Below are 17,403 nucleotides of genomic sequence, written 5' to 3' on the forward strand. Positions count from 1 at the left end.
CGCCTACAAAATAAAAGTTGCTCCCCGTCCCTATCTTCATGACGATTGGAAAATATTCTACAAGGAGGAAAAGTTTACCGCGTCTGCGATGTAAATTTTCTTCTTCAAGGGAGCACACATTTTTGTGAGAATGAAATCTCCAGCATTACCCCGTAAATATGCACACTGGGTAAAATAAATTCGTTAACCTATTTTAGTAGCATCTATGTAACTTTAAAAAAAAATCAAATTTTCCATTTCCTGGGTATTTATGAAATCGTCAGATACAGACAATAATCAGTTGGCGACTTTCTAAAGTGTGATTCTCTTGGAGAAAAAAAATATATATATATATAAATGAATCCTAAAATCAGAAACTGTAAACTAAGAACAGCGGATTTTTCTTTTAAATAAACAAAAGCAGCCAGTGGGATTAGAATCAGTCTCACAAGTTTCTGAATTCCAATCGACAGACAGAACTAAACACACACGGCTATCAAAAACTGTAGAACTACCTTTCAGTTGTATTGACAGAAAGTGAACTCCTGAAAATCCTCTTCTTTTTGAAATGATTTTCTTTGAGTTAAAAAGCGTATGTGTGTGTTTTCTTTAACTAAACAGTTCCTGCATTTGCTATTCTGCTACTATTTTGCTCTGAACTAACGTTCATTAAATAACGGAAAAGGACCTGAATAGTTCAAATAGCAAAAAAGGCGTGTTGGGAAAGTTTCACTGCTAATTCTTTTCTTTCTTTCTTACGACTTCCCCTCCTAAAACTTCGAGCGCGTTGTTGCTAAACTCACAATTTTAAGGGACTATGAAAAATTCAGGCGCGCAATTATATTTTGGATAAGTGTCCATACCACAACAATAATTATAATTCTGTCAGTATCCAAAGCTGAATACTGGGGCTCCGAAGTTGATTATTTTCAATGTTGGATTCAATTCATGATTTGTACTAGCAGTCTTTGATGGCAAGTTATTTGGCGAGAAAATTCTTCGACAAAAATAAAAAATGTGGATCTCTTAAAAACACACATAATGTAAATTTAAAAAAAAAGTTTGAACAATATCGGAGGTGATGGTGGCATATGCTCTGCCTTAATTGAAATGGACTTTCCCTTATACAACTTGATAGCTCAACGTACATCCTTTAACTATTGAAACTTCTTTCAAAAAGGCTGCATTTATTGATCCTTAATATGTCTGAGACACGGTCTAACGCGGACGAAGAGTTCTGCAATGATTTATCTTCAATATTTTCTATAAAAATTGATACCCCTTCTGCACTACTCAGGATGTACCATACTCAAACTGTAGTACAAACTCAAACTCATTAGATTAATTAACAACGTAAGACTTCAGGAAAATTCGTAACCTCATAAAACCAATTTTCCTTGCTATTTAATATCTTTGCTATTATCCTTGCTATTTTCTACCAAATATTTCAGATCATCCCCAATTTATCAATTCTTCCTGAATTACTAAAGGGAATGGGATCTTGGCACAATATCCACCTGTAATGTCAAGGTTCTTGGCTCCATTTCAGCTCACCTAACCTTGATTTAAAAAGAAAAATGCGTACTTGTTACTTGTCCTCGTTTTCCCCGTTTCCCTTTACTTCCTCGTTCCATTTATTCTTTCATTACCACTCACTTGTATGATCCTTGTCCTTTAGCTTACAGGGTGTGCCCACGCTATATTAAATTAAAGATTTAATTTAGGAATTGATATAAATTAACGATGATTAATTAATTAATTTGAGAAAGATTTAAAAAAAATACATAACAGATAAGCCACAACAAACGAGATTTGTATTTGAACAAATTTTATGAGATGAATCTTACTGAAGTAAAGCGCAGAACACGGCAAGTAAAACATCTGATTAGTGACTCATATTATCGACAGAGATGGCACACGCATCACCAGCCAAATGCAATGAATGGTGTATATAGAGGGTGTGTGATTTGATAAAATACGATAACGGAAATTCTAGTTTTACGGCCTACGATAATAAGCTAAAGGAGTCAGATGATTAATAAAAAAAATGTGATTCTGATAATTAAATGATTTTGAAAGAATGGGTGGAATGAGAATGTAGGAGAAAACGGCAGAATTCATGGACAAATTGCTGTTCACCACAAACTCATGTGGCCCAGGATCGAAAAAAGAATTCCTCGCACCAAAAGGAGTGCTATGCCATTGGGTGATATCAATAAAAATAAGTAACTACTCCTGAGAAGTCCTGCTCGAGAATCGGAGTAACTACACCTGGAGTAATCTCCTCCCTCAATTTCGTATCAATAAAACAAACCACTACTCAGGTCTCGACTGCTCCAGATTTATGAACGTTCACTCGCGTTTCCTCTGCGCGTAGTAGTGAGTCGTATCAATAAAAGAAGTGATTACTCATTTCTCTCATCCGTCGCGCGGTCATTTCGTTGTTTTTCATCTATGGCGTAGTATCCTAAACGCCATGAAACGGGCAAGTAGAAACGACAGTTTCAATCGAAGTGCATTTGTGGATATTATAAAAGAGTTTCCAGTGTTATTTTCAAAGTCACAGTTACCAGAAAGTAAACGAAGGAAAGCCGAAGCTTTGAAGGCAATTACAGTGAAATGCAACGAAATATCAAGTACATCTACGACTGAGACAGAAATCCAAAAGGGAATCTTTAATATTCGAGCGAGAATAAAACAAAAATATAACAAAAAAAAAAAAAAAAAAAAAAAAAAAATAAGGAAACAAAAAAGTAACACTGAAACCATGAGAACGAACCTATTGGACCTGATGGATGTTGATTCGAATCCAGCAATATCAAGATTAACACGACAAGCGCATATCACGTGTTGTCCAAGGTCTTTCTAGATTGTTTGGCTTTAAAAACGAAATCAGACACTTGGCACCTTTGTTTCCTTTTTTAAAAAAAGTCCAGCCAGTCACATCATAAAGCACGTCCATCCGATTGCGTTTTCCACACTATACGTATCCCCTTTCGCCTTGGCATAAAAAAATACATTCTCATGTATACACCCTTCCTATCAACGTTGAGTTGAGTTGATTTTGAGTTTAACGTCCTTTTCAGTAGCGAGGCTATATGAGACGGGACCCACTGATTAACGTGAAATCCGAACCACATGAGCTCCCTCCGGGAATCGAACGCGGGTCTCTCATGCCGAAAGCGTGTACGCTAACCGCTTAGCCACAAAGGAGCTCTTCCTATTAGCGTATTCGTCTCCAAAATACTAGGTTTCTTTATTGCCAAGTGTGTATAGTCAAGTGCTCCGATAGCATCCGGAAATGTATATTGTTCTTGCCACTCTACCTTTGCTATTTGCATATTACGCACACTTCCGGAAACAATCAATTTTCAGATTTGGCAATAATCGCATCCATTACACTTGTAGTAGTCATAAATACATTACTTTGAGCAACACCAGAATCCCCCTGACATTCCGACCTGGAATCCCGAATCACTCACGTAACGCAAGAAAACCCGCATCTTTTCGTCATTACGTAGAGCACCACCCCAAATTTAGGTAGATTCTCCTAAAAAAAATGTTGTGCTAACCACTCTACATTTTCTTTCATGAACCTATAATGATTTTTGTAATCTCCATTTGCAACATTTCTATGTAGTTTTTCTACGTAGCAAAACAATCATATACACTGCCATATTTAACACGGAGTCACCTATTTATCTTGCTCCACAAATTTGGAGAAGTTACTAGCATCACAGAGGAGTCTTTGATTTTTATTGATATCAAACGCGGAGTAGTTACTCGGCTCGAGAATAGAGGTGTGGTCACTTCAAAAGGACGGGGCTTCTCCGAGGTCAGCCAAGACGAGTAGTGCTCAGTTCTCTTTTTATTGATACCAATGCGAGTAACTACTACAAAATTGGGAATAATGAGTAACTTCTCCGTTTTATTGATATCACCCATTGAATCACCGTGCTCTCATGATGAATTACAGTCGCTAGCCATAGAAGTGATATAATGCATTATATAAGCATGATTTGTTCCATTAAAGTTGCAAGAGCACTCGAGTGAAATAAAATTACGTGAACGACAAAGTATAAAAACGACAATATTGATAGCATTTGTTATTTCAAGAATGAAAACAATTAAGAATACAGAACAAATTTGTAAATATACAAATTTATTTTACAATGCCCATCAGAAACACGCACAATAAAACAGATTTTTTTTTAAAAAAATTGCAGTACAATTACGCAAAAAATAAAATAAAATAAAACAACCCATCTTCCTTTCCTTAATATCCTACTTTGCAAACACGTTAGCGTATGAACGCAACTGCGAGAGCTCACTCAGCCGGAAGCCGAGTTAGAAATGAAAATGAAAAGAAATCTTTAAGTTTTACGTCCCACGGTTATGTCTGCTAGGCTAAAGGAGACTGTGGCGATGAGTATTGAATGAAATGGTGGAATGAAGAAAGTGGGAGGAAACGGGAGAACTCCGAGAAAACCCACGCACACGGTGTTTGTCCACCACAAAGTTCACTTGGCGCTAGGTGGGATCGAACCAAGGACCCCATGCACCAGAGGTGAAAACTCTACCAGTAAGCCACCGCGGCCCTCTAGGAAGTCGAGTTAGATTCGAAATAGGTTGAATCATCAAGCATGCATTGGTTTGTGTATTTCAGTTGGCTGAGGTAAGTTATGTGGACTTCCCCTTAATCAGTTGTAACCGTTCGACGGTTCCATGATTCTCTTTTACCAAGGACTGTAGAATCTGTTTTACGCTAAAAGATGTCTCCTAGACCTAATGACGGTTAGATATCAAAGCCGAATTTCCTTCCCCATCTAGTTTAACAAAGGAACTCTGTATTATGAAATTATTATCGAAAAAGAGTGTTTTGTGCAATACAAAGTACAAGTAGACGAAAAACCTGTCTGAAACCAGGAAAATCACAAGTAGAAAGTGCTATTCTATGAATTTTACTAATTTGTTTTACACATATTCTACATGTGAACATTTAGTTTTTTTTTTCTTTTCTTCCAAAGCGCATTAACACACACATACTTTGACATCGTGAGCATTGAATCTTTAAACGTGCAGACGTTCGTATATTACTCAAAGTGTGTTTACTGTATGCAAAACAAATATTCGTTCGTTTTACATCACTACTTTAGTAAAACTGTTGGCAATCTTGAAATCGATCCCATGGTCTAAAGCAGTGGTTCTCAAAGCGGGGTCAGCGGGATCTAGCCAGGGGGACCGCGACGCCTAAATATTGAAAAGTGTTGTAATAAAATGGAAAATCACAGCTGTTATGCAAAACGTATTTTTTTAAGATTAAGAAACTGCAGCTGTGGGCAGTACGAGTACAAAACAATAACTATTCATCATTTCCAGTGCTCAAGGATTTCATTGATTCTTCAGGTGAAAAACACTCTGATGCAATGCACAAAACACTCGTAAGACACTTGAGAGCATTAGCTGTAAGTTTTGGAGAATATTTCCCTGTCCCACAATGTGGTAATGGTTGGATTGAAGATCCTTTCACTAATGAAGAAATCCATGACATAACAAGGTATGAATCTCTCTAGTACAGAACAAGAGCAGCCATTGGAACAATCCTGTGATACCTCATGGAAAAAAGTTTTCAAAGAAAATGAACTTGTAGCTTTTGGGTGCGTGTGCGCTGTGGGTATGAAGAGTTGTCTAAAAAGGCATCGCAAGATTTGATGCCTTTCTCTACCACTTACTTATGTGAGCAGACCTTTTCTGCTCTTTGCAGTCTTAAAACCTTAAAGCAAAATCGTCTTAATGTGGAATCGGACTCGGACCTCAGATTGATGGTGACAAAACTTATTCCAGATTTCAATACAATTATGGAAAAACGCAAAATATTTCATTCCTCACATTAGTGACCCCACATTTGAGAACATTGTTTATCCAGTAGATTTCCTTTACACTTACTTACTTATAGGGTTGGCAAAAACCATGGTTTTTTGGTTTAAACTTTTTATTTTTATTTTATTATTATTATTATTATTATTATTATTTTTTTTTTTGTGTTGAATCCAGGTTTTTTTGGTTTAAATAATTTGCTGTATGTATTTATAACACATATGGACAGAAATAAGTTTGTTTCGCCTTGGTGTTAGTATGCAACAACCGGGTTATGCTGGAAGGGGTCACATAAGCTTAAAGCGGAATCCAAACTGCTTCTCGGCTTACATCCAAGAGAAATTGTCCTCCATTTGAACTCGAAACCGGGACTAATCTGATTTTCACGAAGCTTTGCACCCCTTGTAAACAATGCAGACTGCAGTGCAGAAATGTTGCCAAATAATTAAACAAAAATGTTATATGCAATTTTGTGCTAAGAAATGAATAAACAAACTGAAGGGGAGAAAACAATGAGATTAAAAATGAAATGGCATGGGCTTGTGATAGGAGAATCAGGAACCATTTTCTCTCATTTGCAGTGGCGTACGCACTGATCTCGTGAATCTTTGAACTACTATGTAAACGCAGACACGCACCAGGAGGAAGAAGGATAGAACGTTGAATTTCTTCTACCAGTGTAAATTACAACTAAAATTTACTAAACCCACTCCTAACGTTTCCTCTAGCTGAGAATCTACCTAAAATGTTAGGATTCAGAGCCACTATTACATGATGACTTAGTGGCCCTACTAGCAGATCTATGGTTGGATGGATGGATTAAAGCTTATCGTCCCCTTCAACAACAAGGTTCTATGAGATTTGGACCTACAGCCGAACGAGCGATCCGAACTACATAAATTTCCTCCGGAAATCGAACGCGGGTCTCCTGCCCAATGACGAGTACGCGGATCATATAGCCACAAAGGAATTAATTATCAGATCTAGAAACATGTGCAGTTGTACTCACGACTTCCATTCAGAATTGAGCCCTTGGGAGGCTGCGGTCACTCGGTGGTAGAGCGTTCACCTCTGGCACATGGGGTTCCTGGTTCGATCCCAGCTCGCGCCAAGTGAACCTTGTGGTGGAAAAACACCGTGTGTGTGGGTTTCTGCTAGGTTCTTCAGTTTCCTCCCACTTTCTTCATTCCACCATTTCATCCATGTTTTCATTATCACCGTCTCCTTTAGCCTAGTCTGCATAATCGTTGGACGTAACACAAAAGATTTCATTTCATTTTATTTGAAAATTGAGCTCCTTGTACGTTTCCATTACAATCGAGCGAGTGTTTGGAACAAGCAATTGTTAATTCTACTAGAAGTTGAAAACTACTGAGTTTACTTATTTATTGAATAGAGAATTTATTTTATTTCCTTTGTTATATGTAATAAAATATATTTAAAATATATTTTGAATCTTCGTGACTTATCCTTTCATTTCATATCTAACAGAAAAGTTACGCCATAAACTAATATCAATCATGAGAGTATGAAAACTCTATCGACGTCTTATTCAACAAATTCCAAGAAACGTTTTAGATTCTACATAGGAATAAAGACACATTATTTAACATGCATATAGTACCTCCTCTTAGTTTCACTGCAGCCAGAAAAAAATAAGACAAAAGTTATGATCATTCCTATCCAATATTATACAATTCTTAAATGTTGAAGATTCCTTTGTACATTATTTCATTTCTGGCACCGAATATTCGATTTTTTCATCTTTTAAATGGTCATTTATTCTGATCGCATTTTAAAAAGGCGATATACAATTTATAACTGAAAAAATTAGCCTCATTTTACTTCGTAATGAATCACTAAAACAGGTTTTATCCTCTTTAACTTCTCTCCATCCCCCTCACTCTCTCTTTCTTTTTTTTAATTGACTATTTTCTCATCTCTAATGAAAGGTCAAACAAAGATCTGAAATACTATAAGGAACTTATTATCTTCAATAAGAACAGCCAGTACACTTGATTTCTCTTTTCCATTTTCTTAGCCCATTTTCATGAAATGACACAACTGTTTGACAACCATTCTTTGTGAAAAACTGAAAAATAACTATGAGTTAGCAACATTGAAAATGAGACTAATAACAGTTTATTCTTCCATGAGCAAATAGTACACAACAAATGCAATATATTATTGTAATTAATGTATTGTTAAGGCACAGTAAGAATATTTAGGATCCGGCTCAAAGTATGTATCTATATGGGATCGAAATCTTGAACCAAAATCGAACTTGTAAGAGAAAACTGTTACAACAAATGACGAAACAAGCGAAGTGCGCGCCACAATTTAAAGATGTCGCCCAAGGAAGCCAGCAGGTTACCTGCTGCTCCGAGTTATTCTGTTAAACATAAACAAGGCAAACCCGTAAGTGCAGAAGAAAAGCAAATACTTTATCAAACAATATCAACGTTGTTTAATTCACTTGAAGAAAATTAAGACCTATAATAGCTAATTTTCATGTTCTCATAGAACATTTGTTTACTTACTTTGTAGTACTGAAATTACTATTTGTACATTCGCATGCTATACAATGTAAGAAAGCACATCAATAAATTGAACATAAGGGGGGAAAGTACTATCTGTTTTTCATGGATATGCGTAATGATTTAGGTAATAGATGAAAAACAAATAATCTCTCATAATGATAAATATGCTTGCTGTTACATACCAGCACCATATCTTTATCTTTCAGTTGATAATTTGACATAACTCATTGTAATTTCATCTATAATTACAGTTTGGAGAAAAATAACAATGTTCACTTGCTCTTAAAGGAAAGTATTAGGTATTCTGCCCTATATCACGGCAATGGTGTGAGAGTGAGACGAGTAATGCACATCGCAGTAGCAGAAATACATGCACGTACTGCAGCAGAAATATTGCGGGAAACAGACGAAACAATGTCCTCTTCACCAATCAGCAAATACTCGTGCGCGCAGTGATACAACATCAAGTTACGCGGTTTGTTTTTGAAGGGTGCAAAGGACTGTGAAAAACGCTTTAATTGGCCACAAATGCGATACGTCTGCCTACTCACTCACAAAGGACTCCTGATAAAAATACATTGACTGATCTTTACATATTTGTTAATATAATCGTCAAAAGTCATTAGGACAAAAAGATAAACAATTGCACAAGTGGAACCATTATACAGAATTACATATGGACAAGTACTACAGAGTACAGAAGAACTAATTTAGTCCAAGTCAGTTCACTACGACTTTTATTAGTCTAAGTTAAAGAAATATAACGACTTACTTTGCATATCAATAAGAAAAGTGAATAAAGATACGAATTATTTGAGTCCACTTTGGCTCTGACCCATTTGTACATAAATAGTTACCAAAGATTCTTGATATTTCAATAATTGCCTTCAGTGGGGCTTGTATGACCCCCCTCCCCAAAAAAGTATGACATTTCGATGTATTTTATCAATAGTAAACATTATTAAAACGAAACAATGTTTAGAATTTTTCTTTTGTTGCATAACAATAATAACAAACTATTAAAAAATCACAAAATAAACATCCATAAAGTTACATAAAAAGTTGCTTTTGTAATATAATCTCTTTGAGTAAAGAATGGGGAATTTAGGTCTGAATATAGTACGAATAATATATGGAGTGAAACGTGATAACCCACAAATATGTGTTCAAGATTTTACCAATAGTTACACTTTTACGGACATTTTTCGCTTTTTGGTTTAAACCAGCCAACCCTGATTTCTGGTATAATAGATCCAGTCTTAAACTTTGGCTGTTGTTCTACCCTTAGTCATTACTTTACCAAGAACATGATTATAATGCACTAACAAGAGGGTTGGCAAAAAACCATGGTTTTTATTGAAAAAACCAAAAGCCCCCTTTTTTATTTTTTTGTTTGTTTGTTTAAACCAGGTTTTTTCGGTTTAAATAAGTTTCTCTATGTATTTATATTACATATGGACAGAAATAAGTTTGTTTCGCCTTGCTGTTATTATGCAACGACAGGGTTATGCTGGAAGGTATCTTATAAGCTTAAAGCGGGATCCAAACAGCTTCCCGGCTTACATCCCAGAGAAATTGTCCTCCATTTGGACTCAAAACCGGGACTAATTGGCCACAAATGCAATGAGTCTGCCGACTCACTCACGAAGGACTCCTGATAAAAAATACGTTGTACTGATCTTTACATACTTGTTAATATAATTGTCAAGCGTCATTTCAGGACAAAAAAAAAAAAAAAAGTTGCACAAGTGAAACCATTATACAGAATTACATATAAATCAGGAAACTCCCGCGTTAGCCATTGGGAAAATCCTGTTATTACTTTAAATGCAAAGCAAATCCTGTTATTGCTGTGCATGTAAGATCTAAGGTCAACGTATTATAATCAGTACGCTAAAACTGAGGTATTAAATTCCAAATTTAGTATGTAGATATCATTCAATAAAATTAAAACGAAGTCCAATCCAAGCTAATGTTGGAAGATACGTAGGCAGTCGATAAATTTTGCCAATGTCTATCAATACATTTAGGCAACTTTGCTTCTTTATAAAGCAACAAGCATTCAGGCAAGCAAAAACTTACACTTTGGCTTTGTTTCGTATGTTTAGGTTTAACATCTTTATGTAGTACCGAGGTTATAAAGACTACTTTCGCTTTAAAGTGACATCCAAACAGCTACTTGGTGTACACATGAAAGAAGGGTTATGGTTCGATCGAGAATTGAACATGGGACACCTTGATTAAAAGGTGAAAAGGAGATAAAACTAATGCAGATGGTTTGATATGTGGAAACGTCACCATGAAGTTCACACAATTTAATTATATATATTAAAAAAAAAAAAAAAAACAGCTGGTTTAAACAAAGGTTTAAAACATGGTTTAAACCAGCCAACCCTGACTAACAGCTTTGTTCTATTAGCAAACTTCTCACTTTTACTAAGCATTTACACAAGCGGATTTGTGTAAAGGCCTACCGAGAAGTATTAGGGCTAGAGTGAAACAATAACGAGCGGAGACGGGAAGGTTCTAGAACACAGGTCCCCCTATATAGATTAGTAGCTAGGTTGGATCCTTTCTGTACAAAAGTTTAATATTTAATTCATATAGTATTGCCGAGCGAGAGTCGGCGAGTAAAGGCGGGTTAGCGCCCCGTAGGGCACATTGTTTTCTGTCTTTATCACAGCTTAATGCGAAGGGGGGGGGGGTGTTCTAGAACCTTGACAGCGGAGACAGGCGAGTAGCACAGACGTTAAGGAGTCTTGGTTATTGCGTCTTAAAGTAAATAGCTTGTCTTTAATTCTTCAATTTCATTAAATGGGCTACCTAATTAGCTGATATTCAGTATCTCTCCCAATCTTGCACATATACGGTTTACAGTCTGTTACTTACTTTACAAAATATAGCTGAGCTAGGGACAGCTAGCGAAGGGAATTAGAAGCCCCCAGGACCCTTGTAATTCTACCTTTATCACAATTTAGACAAAAACAAGGTACTCGGTTCTGGAAGCATGAAACGAGTTGGGGGAGTTACTAAACGCCATCCTACCTAATTTATATCTCAACTGAATCTATAGACCTACCTATTAAAAATGAAAACTTGCCAATATATATTGTAGGTCCTATAGGGCTATGTTGTGATTTAACTTCACTTGCACGATACTAAACGTCTAGTCTCACGTTAACACAACTCTTTTTCTTAAAGATAGAGATAATTAATGGAAGACTTCAATTTTGAACATCTGCTAATGAATCCTGCTTTTTAAGATATCACAAACCTTTGCATTTTAGTTCGTTTCTTATCTTTGTTTATTACTCCTGTGGTAAAATTCTCTTTTGCTCATTTGGAAATATCCTACGTACTCAATTTTACATGTAACTGTTCCAAATCGTGATGTTTTTAGACTTAACGTAAAGTAATTATGTTATCTTTGATGAGAATAATAGAAACGTTATATTAATCTTGTGAAATGTAACATTTTGCTTCAAGGCAATATTAAGTAGTCTAAAGAATAATGGTTATGGTATTCCAGACTAAGGTGCATAAGGTTTCTCACATAACATCATTAACAGATTAATTCATGTCTGGTCATTGAACGATGATGTTATTGAACTAATTGGGTAAAAATAAACGAGCTACCGAACTTGCTTACATTACTCATGGTCAGGGGAAGTCTAATAATATATTTGTTGCAACTGCTGAAAGTCAATGTCACAAATGTTACTTCCGTTAATCTTTTATATAGCTTAAAACTGATACATACCCTTCACTAACAATTCCAGTGGAAACAAATTTTAAGAGTACCGAACTGGAAGAGACTGAAGATGCAAAAATCATCTATCAAACTTGACCAATAGATATATGTTCTATTGGTTTCTATGTTCTATTTAGAATTTATTTTACTTGCCTCTTTGTTTCCAGATATTCCTGAAATATAAACTTTCACGCCCATTATGGAATTTGTTGTAACTGATAATGCACACAAACGCTTGTTTTTTCTCTCTCTCACTCCTTTAACTTTGTACGCCACAAAGTTCACCGTTAATACGGAACCAAGTCACAAAGTCAACTTCCCTATGACTCAAGTAACTCATCCAGCATCATAAATAAAGTCACAGGTGTAATCCTTTTACCGATTCTAGTTACTCAGGATACATTCGAGACTAAACTGACCAATCACGTGTAAGATTACAAACAGTTAATTTTAGTGGTCCAGGGAAAGGGAACATCAGCTAAATAGAAGTTTCTCCACGACCTTCAGAGATAACACTCCCTCTCAGCGACTACTAGTGATAAATAGATATTGACTACATAATACTTACAGAATGATAGACATTATGTGCTTTACTGAAACGTTTATATGTGCTTCAGACAGAAGAAACGTCGGTGATGGGAATAAATTCCACACGAATTTCCGAAGAATATGGGTATGGGCGTGTATGGGTCGATAAAATTGAGAGAAACAACAATAGCAGGAAAAAAAAACTATCAACGACGAAATCAAGCCCTAATTTGGAATCTATTTTAATCAACAAACAGTGAACCAGTGGCGTAGACACGGGGAGAAAAGGGTGACCTGGCCCTTAAAATGATATCCTGTCATCCTTAAATAGGCTTCACCTATTATGTTTTTATTAAACTTCCTAAACACATCAAGTAAAGTAAAATTGAAAGCGAAACTTTTAGAAAAAAAGTTAAACACGATACGTAAAAATAATTAACCCTTTCGGGATCCTGGGTTTTTGGGGTATTTTTAAGACTTTCAGTCAAGCAGCTACTGCATCGTCACTATTTATCCTAGGATCATGGTTCATACCTCATTCTCTTCAGAATGAAGCTGGCTTTCAAATGGTACCACTTGCATGCCCATATCATATACCAGAAGAGGGAAAATTGATGTCAAAGGGAAAATTTCGGATGGATTTCTTTTCACATTTTTGGGCCCCTCTGGAGCGGCCCTGTGTGAACGTAGAGATCTCAAAAAAATCTGATAAATAGTACTTGGTAGACTGAATGTGTGTGCTAAATTTCAAGCTTCTATCTTGAATAGTAAGGGCGGCAGAATTTTTATCAAGAAGCTCCACAATGCACCAAAATTACCGCAAAACACCATGATCTCAGGTAAAAAATTTCCTGAGACATCTCTATTTACCCTAGGACTATAATCCGCCAATCATTCTCTTCAGAATAGAACTGCCTTTCAGGCGGTACCATTCACATGTCTCCATCATGTATCTAAGGCGGGAAAATCGCGAAAAACGGGATTTTTTGGTCTAAATATCCCTTTTTTCAACTTTTAGCTCCTCTGGACCCCCCTGTTTTAACGCAGAGATCTGAAAAAAATCTTATAAATACTACTAGGTAGGCTGAATGCTTGTGCACAATTTCAATCTTCTACGTGCAAAAATAAGCCCGCCAAAAAATAATGAACATAGGCTTCATAAGAGAAAAAATAATTTTAAAATTATGACGTCATCACCTCCTATGTCTGGACGCAGGAAGGTGTGAAACCATACGTAATGTCTTTTACAACGGCTCTGGACTTGAAAAACAAAACAAAAAAACGGACGAAAAAGCTCAAATAGAAGAGTTAGAACGCAATGTACCGGTACCATGAAACACCCGTATGGTACAAATAGTACCATAGGATGCCCAAAGGGTTAAAGCAACTGAAGTTCATCATCCGCTTTGATTCTCTCATTTGTCTAACTACGAATTTAACTACTGTCCTGTGTAATACATGAATTTAAGCTTATTATTTCGATCTTCCTATTTTACCATATATACTCATATAAACGTAAAGTCAGACAAATGGACTTACATAAACAATTTTTGTTTCCCTATGAATAAATTTGTTGCATTTCCTACAACTTTGTGATACTAGTTTCACTAACTGTCAAGACATTAACAAACATCCTGTAGTATGTTATTATTTATTTGTCTGGTAAGAATACACGTAGTTCTGTTAATTAACGAAAATAAGTTATGTTTCTTGAACTATTTTTTGAAACATTTCTAACAATTAGATTTCCATATCTTAAATAAGGTAGTATATTATTATTACGTATTATTATTATTATTATTATTATTAATAATAATAATAATAATAATAATAATATTTGTATGGTATGTTATTAATAGACTTTGGATTGATATGGATTGATATGCACTAAAAAAACGGCAAAATATACATGCAAATATGCCCTAAAAATCACGAAAATATGCAAATATGCACTAAAAATTGTAAATATGCACCAACCAAAACCTAAAGTTAAATGAATTTTATTATCTTAGAGAAAAAAGTTGTATTACTTGAACTACGTCCTACTTGGTATATAACTATAATACATTCATGCTATAATACACAATGTAGTTTTCGGTGTTTTCTGGCAAAAACCTGCATTTATCAATCAAAACATTACTGTACATGAAAAATGATCCTTCTGTGTCACGGGTCGTTTAAAGGACAGTATTTCAAAGAAGCAGTGTTACTTGTAGGGATGCGCTCGAGTCGAGACATGTCTCGAATCTCGACTCGAATTCGAGTCGAGATTCGAGTCGAGACACACTTTGTAAAATTCGAGACGAGTCGAGACAAACGTATTTCTCGACTCGAATTTTCGAGTCGAGACTCGAGTCGAGTCGAGACAGTTGGTAAAAATCTCGACTCGACTCGAATGTCTCGAAAATTTTTTCTATAATTTTTAATATTATTTTGAAGAAAGTGCTCGATCAGAAACACTCGGCACGAGAATTTCGGAAACTGCAGGCCTTGTCAGGTGTTCGAGGAGTGCTATGGTGATTGTCTTCAGCAAGTGGCGAAACCAAGGGGAAAAGACGTCCAAATGTCGAGGGGTTGGGTGCCCCCACCTCATTACAGATGTCGAACGTCGTAGGCTGGGCAGACTGGTAAAACAGAACAGGCGGCGAACTGCGTCGGAACTAAGATCAGAGTTTAATGCTGGGCAAAGTACAAGTGTGTCTGAACTAGTGTTGTCAAATTTCCGGAAATTTTGAACTTTTTAAAAAAAAAACGTTTTTTTTTATTTTCCGGAAAAATTGAAAAAAATAAATATGTTTGTATTAGGTTAATTTTACTAGTAATGATATATCTTTTTTTTTCAAACACGCGAAAAATTTAAGTTCAAAAATTTCAATATTGCGAATATTAAAAAATAGCACTCGAAAATAAAACTATTCCAATTATTATCTATATATTAAAATACTAGATTTACGCGTATATGTTTCTCCTCACAGAAAAGTTTATATTTTTGTCTCCTATCCTTTCAACAATGAGATCTCGAACCCACAAGTGCTAGAAACGTGCCGTTTTCATTTGTCGATTCCAAATTTTATGTAAATTGTCCAGTTCTAATTGAATATTTTTATATAAAAAAAACATGGCCATTAGTTCTTTATTACATTTATAGGGGTACACAAGAAGTACTGTGGGGCGCGGTGACTCAGTGGTAGGGCGTTCACTTCCGGTGCATGGGGTCCCTGGTTCGATCCCAGATCGCGCCGTGTGGACTTTGTGGTGGACAAATACCATGCTCGTGGGTTTTCTCGGGGTTCTCCCGTTTCCTTCCACTTTCTTCATTCCACCATTTCATTCATTTCTCATAATCACCGTCTTCTTTAGCCTAACCGCCATAACCGTGGGACGTAAAACTAAAGATTTCATTTCACTAGAAGTACTGAAATTTCTGAAAAAGTAAAGCATCATACCCTACGAATTATATATTCCAACATCACATAGTTGTATATAGGGGTTGTATATCTGTCAGGCGTTTTGTTTCATGGCCAAATTATAATGAAAACGAAGGATAACCATTTCTCCAGTCTAAGATTAATCTTCATTGTTTGGTGAGGGTTTTTTTTTTTTCAATAAACACCGTTTATCACTGACATAATTAATTGTGTGTGTACTTTATTTACTTATTAAATAATGCATGCAAATGCATACATACACGATATGGGCATTCAGTAAATGGATACTTGAATATTTGAATTCAATTATCTATACAAGCCGGCTACGAGTCTTTTGTCCAAACTACTCTTTGGGATGAGCTTCTTACCAGATGTGTAGCCTACCGAAGGACCACACATATGTTATCGAAACTATTGTGCTATTGTTTTTTTTTTTTTTTATGCATTGGCAGAAAGTTCTGTAGATATCGAAGCCCGCCAGTGAAGCCATATCTAGCATCTTGGTGCTAGATCTAGCATAATTCACTCCCATTTAGCATATGACATCTTGACTTTAGCATCTTGGCAAAATCTCATTCTTTCCTCTGGAGAACAGAAACAGAAAAAGAACGAAAATTTAGATGCCTCACTGACCGTTGGGAATTATCCCTTAGTTGAAGCGATGGTTGGAGTAATAAAACCAGTTAAAAAAAACCAGTATAGTATTTCCGCTGTTGTATTGTTGAATTCACAGAAATGTTCAAAAATAAGCAAAACGTGACTGTACAAGATGTTTACTTACCCATAGTTTTATTATTGTCAACTGAACACTGAGTGTCTGGGATGTTTCAGTCCCTTCTCACTTTACAACTTGAGAGGGGAGGGGGTATGACCGCTATGTTTTGTATATATTTCTTAAAATGTTATCCATTCTTAAAGTATAAATTCCCCCTTCCTCCCCTGATTCTCTTTCCAATACAGAGAACCGACTCTTTAAATGAAGAAAGAACCCTGAACCCTCCCGAAAATGCAAAAATGAATGATGCGTACAAATAACAAATCTGTGGATGAATCAAATAATGCAGATACATGAGAAGATGATGATGAGGATAACTGTGCTTGATGCAGCGCAGTCCACCACATGTAAATAGATTTGAAGGATTCATATTTGTGTATGTGTACGTGTGTATGTACTTGTTTCTGAGTATTTATATGCGCGTGTGTCTTGTAATTGTTATATTAATATCCACTGGATTAAGTGAAAGTATGAAATGGATTTGATGACTGCCAAATTAACGTCACCTTGGTAAGTCATTATTTT

General features: G+C 35.8%; 1 protein-coding gene across 3 annotated transcripts in view; it reads right to left on the reverse strand.

The window, feature by feature from the left end:
- Positions 1 to 12,543, reverse strand: part of LOC145686353 (SH3 domain-binding glutamic acid-rich protein homolog) — a 56,022-nt gene extending 43,479 nt beyond the window's left edge. The window contains exon 1 of one of the 3 annotated variants that reach the window (XM_081759604.1): positions 12,301 to 12,543. In XM_081759604.1, coding sequence (XP_081615730.1) covers positions 12,301 to 12,345 — 45 coding nt within the window. In that variant the 5' untranslated portion in view covers positions 12,346 to 12,543. Of the gene's footprint in view, positions 1 to 12,156; positions 12,267 to 12,300 lie in introns of those variants that run through there. The other 2 variants (XM_081759603.1, XM_081759605.1) reach the window with 2 other exon arrangements.
- Between the last annotated feature and the right edge of the window lie 4,860 nt (positions 12,544 to 17,403).

Source organism: Thermobia domestica, chromosome 5 (assembly GCF_964235325.1).
Source record: "Thermobia domestica chromosome 5, izTheDome1.hap1.1, whole genome shotgun sequence".
Lineage (NCBI taxonomy): Eukaryota > Metazoa > Arthropoda > Insecta > Zygentoma > Lepismatidae > Thermobia > Thermobia domestica.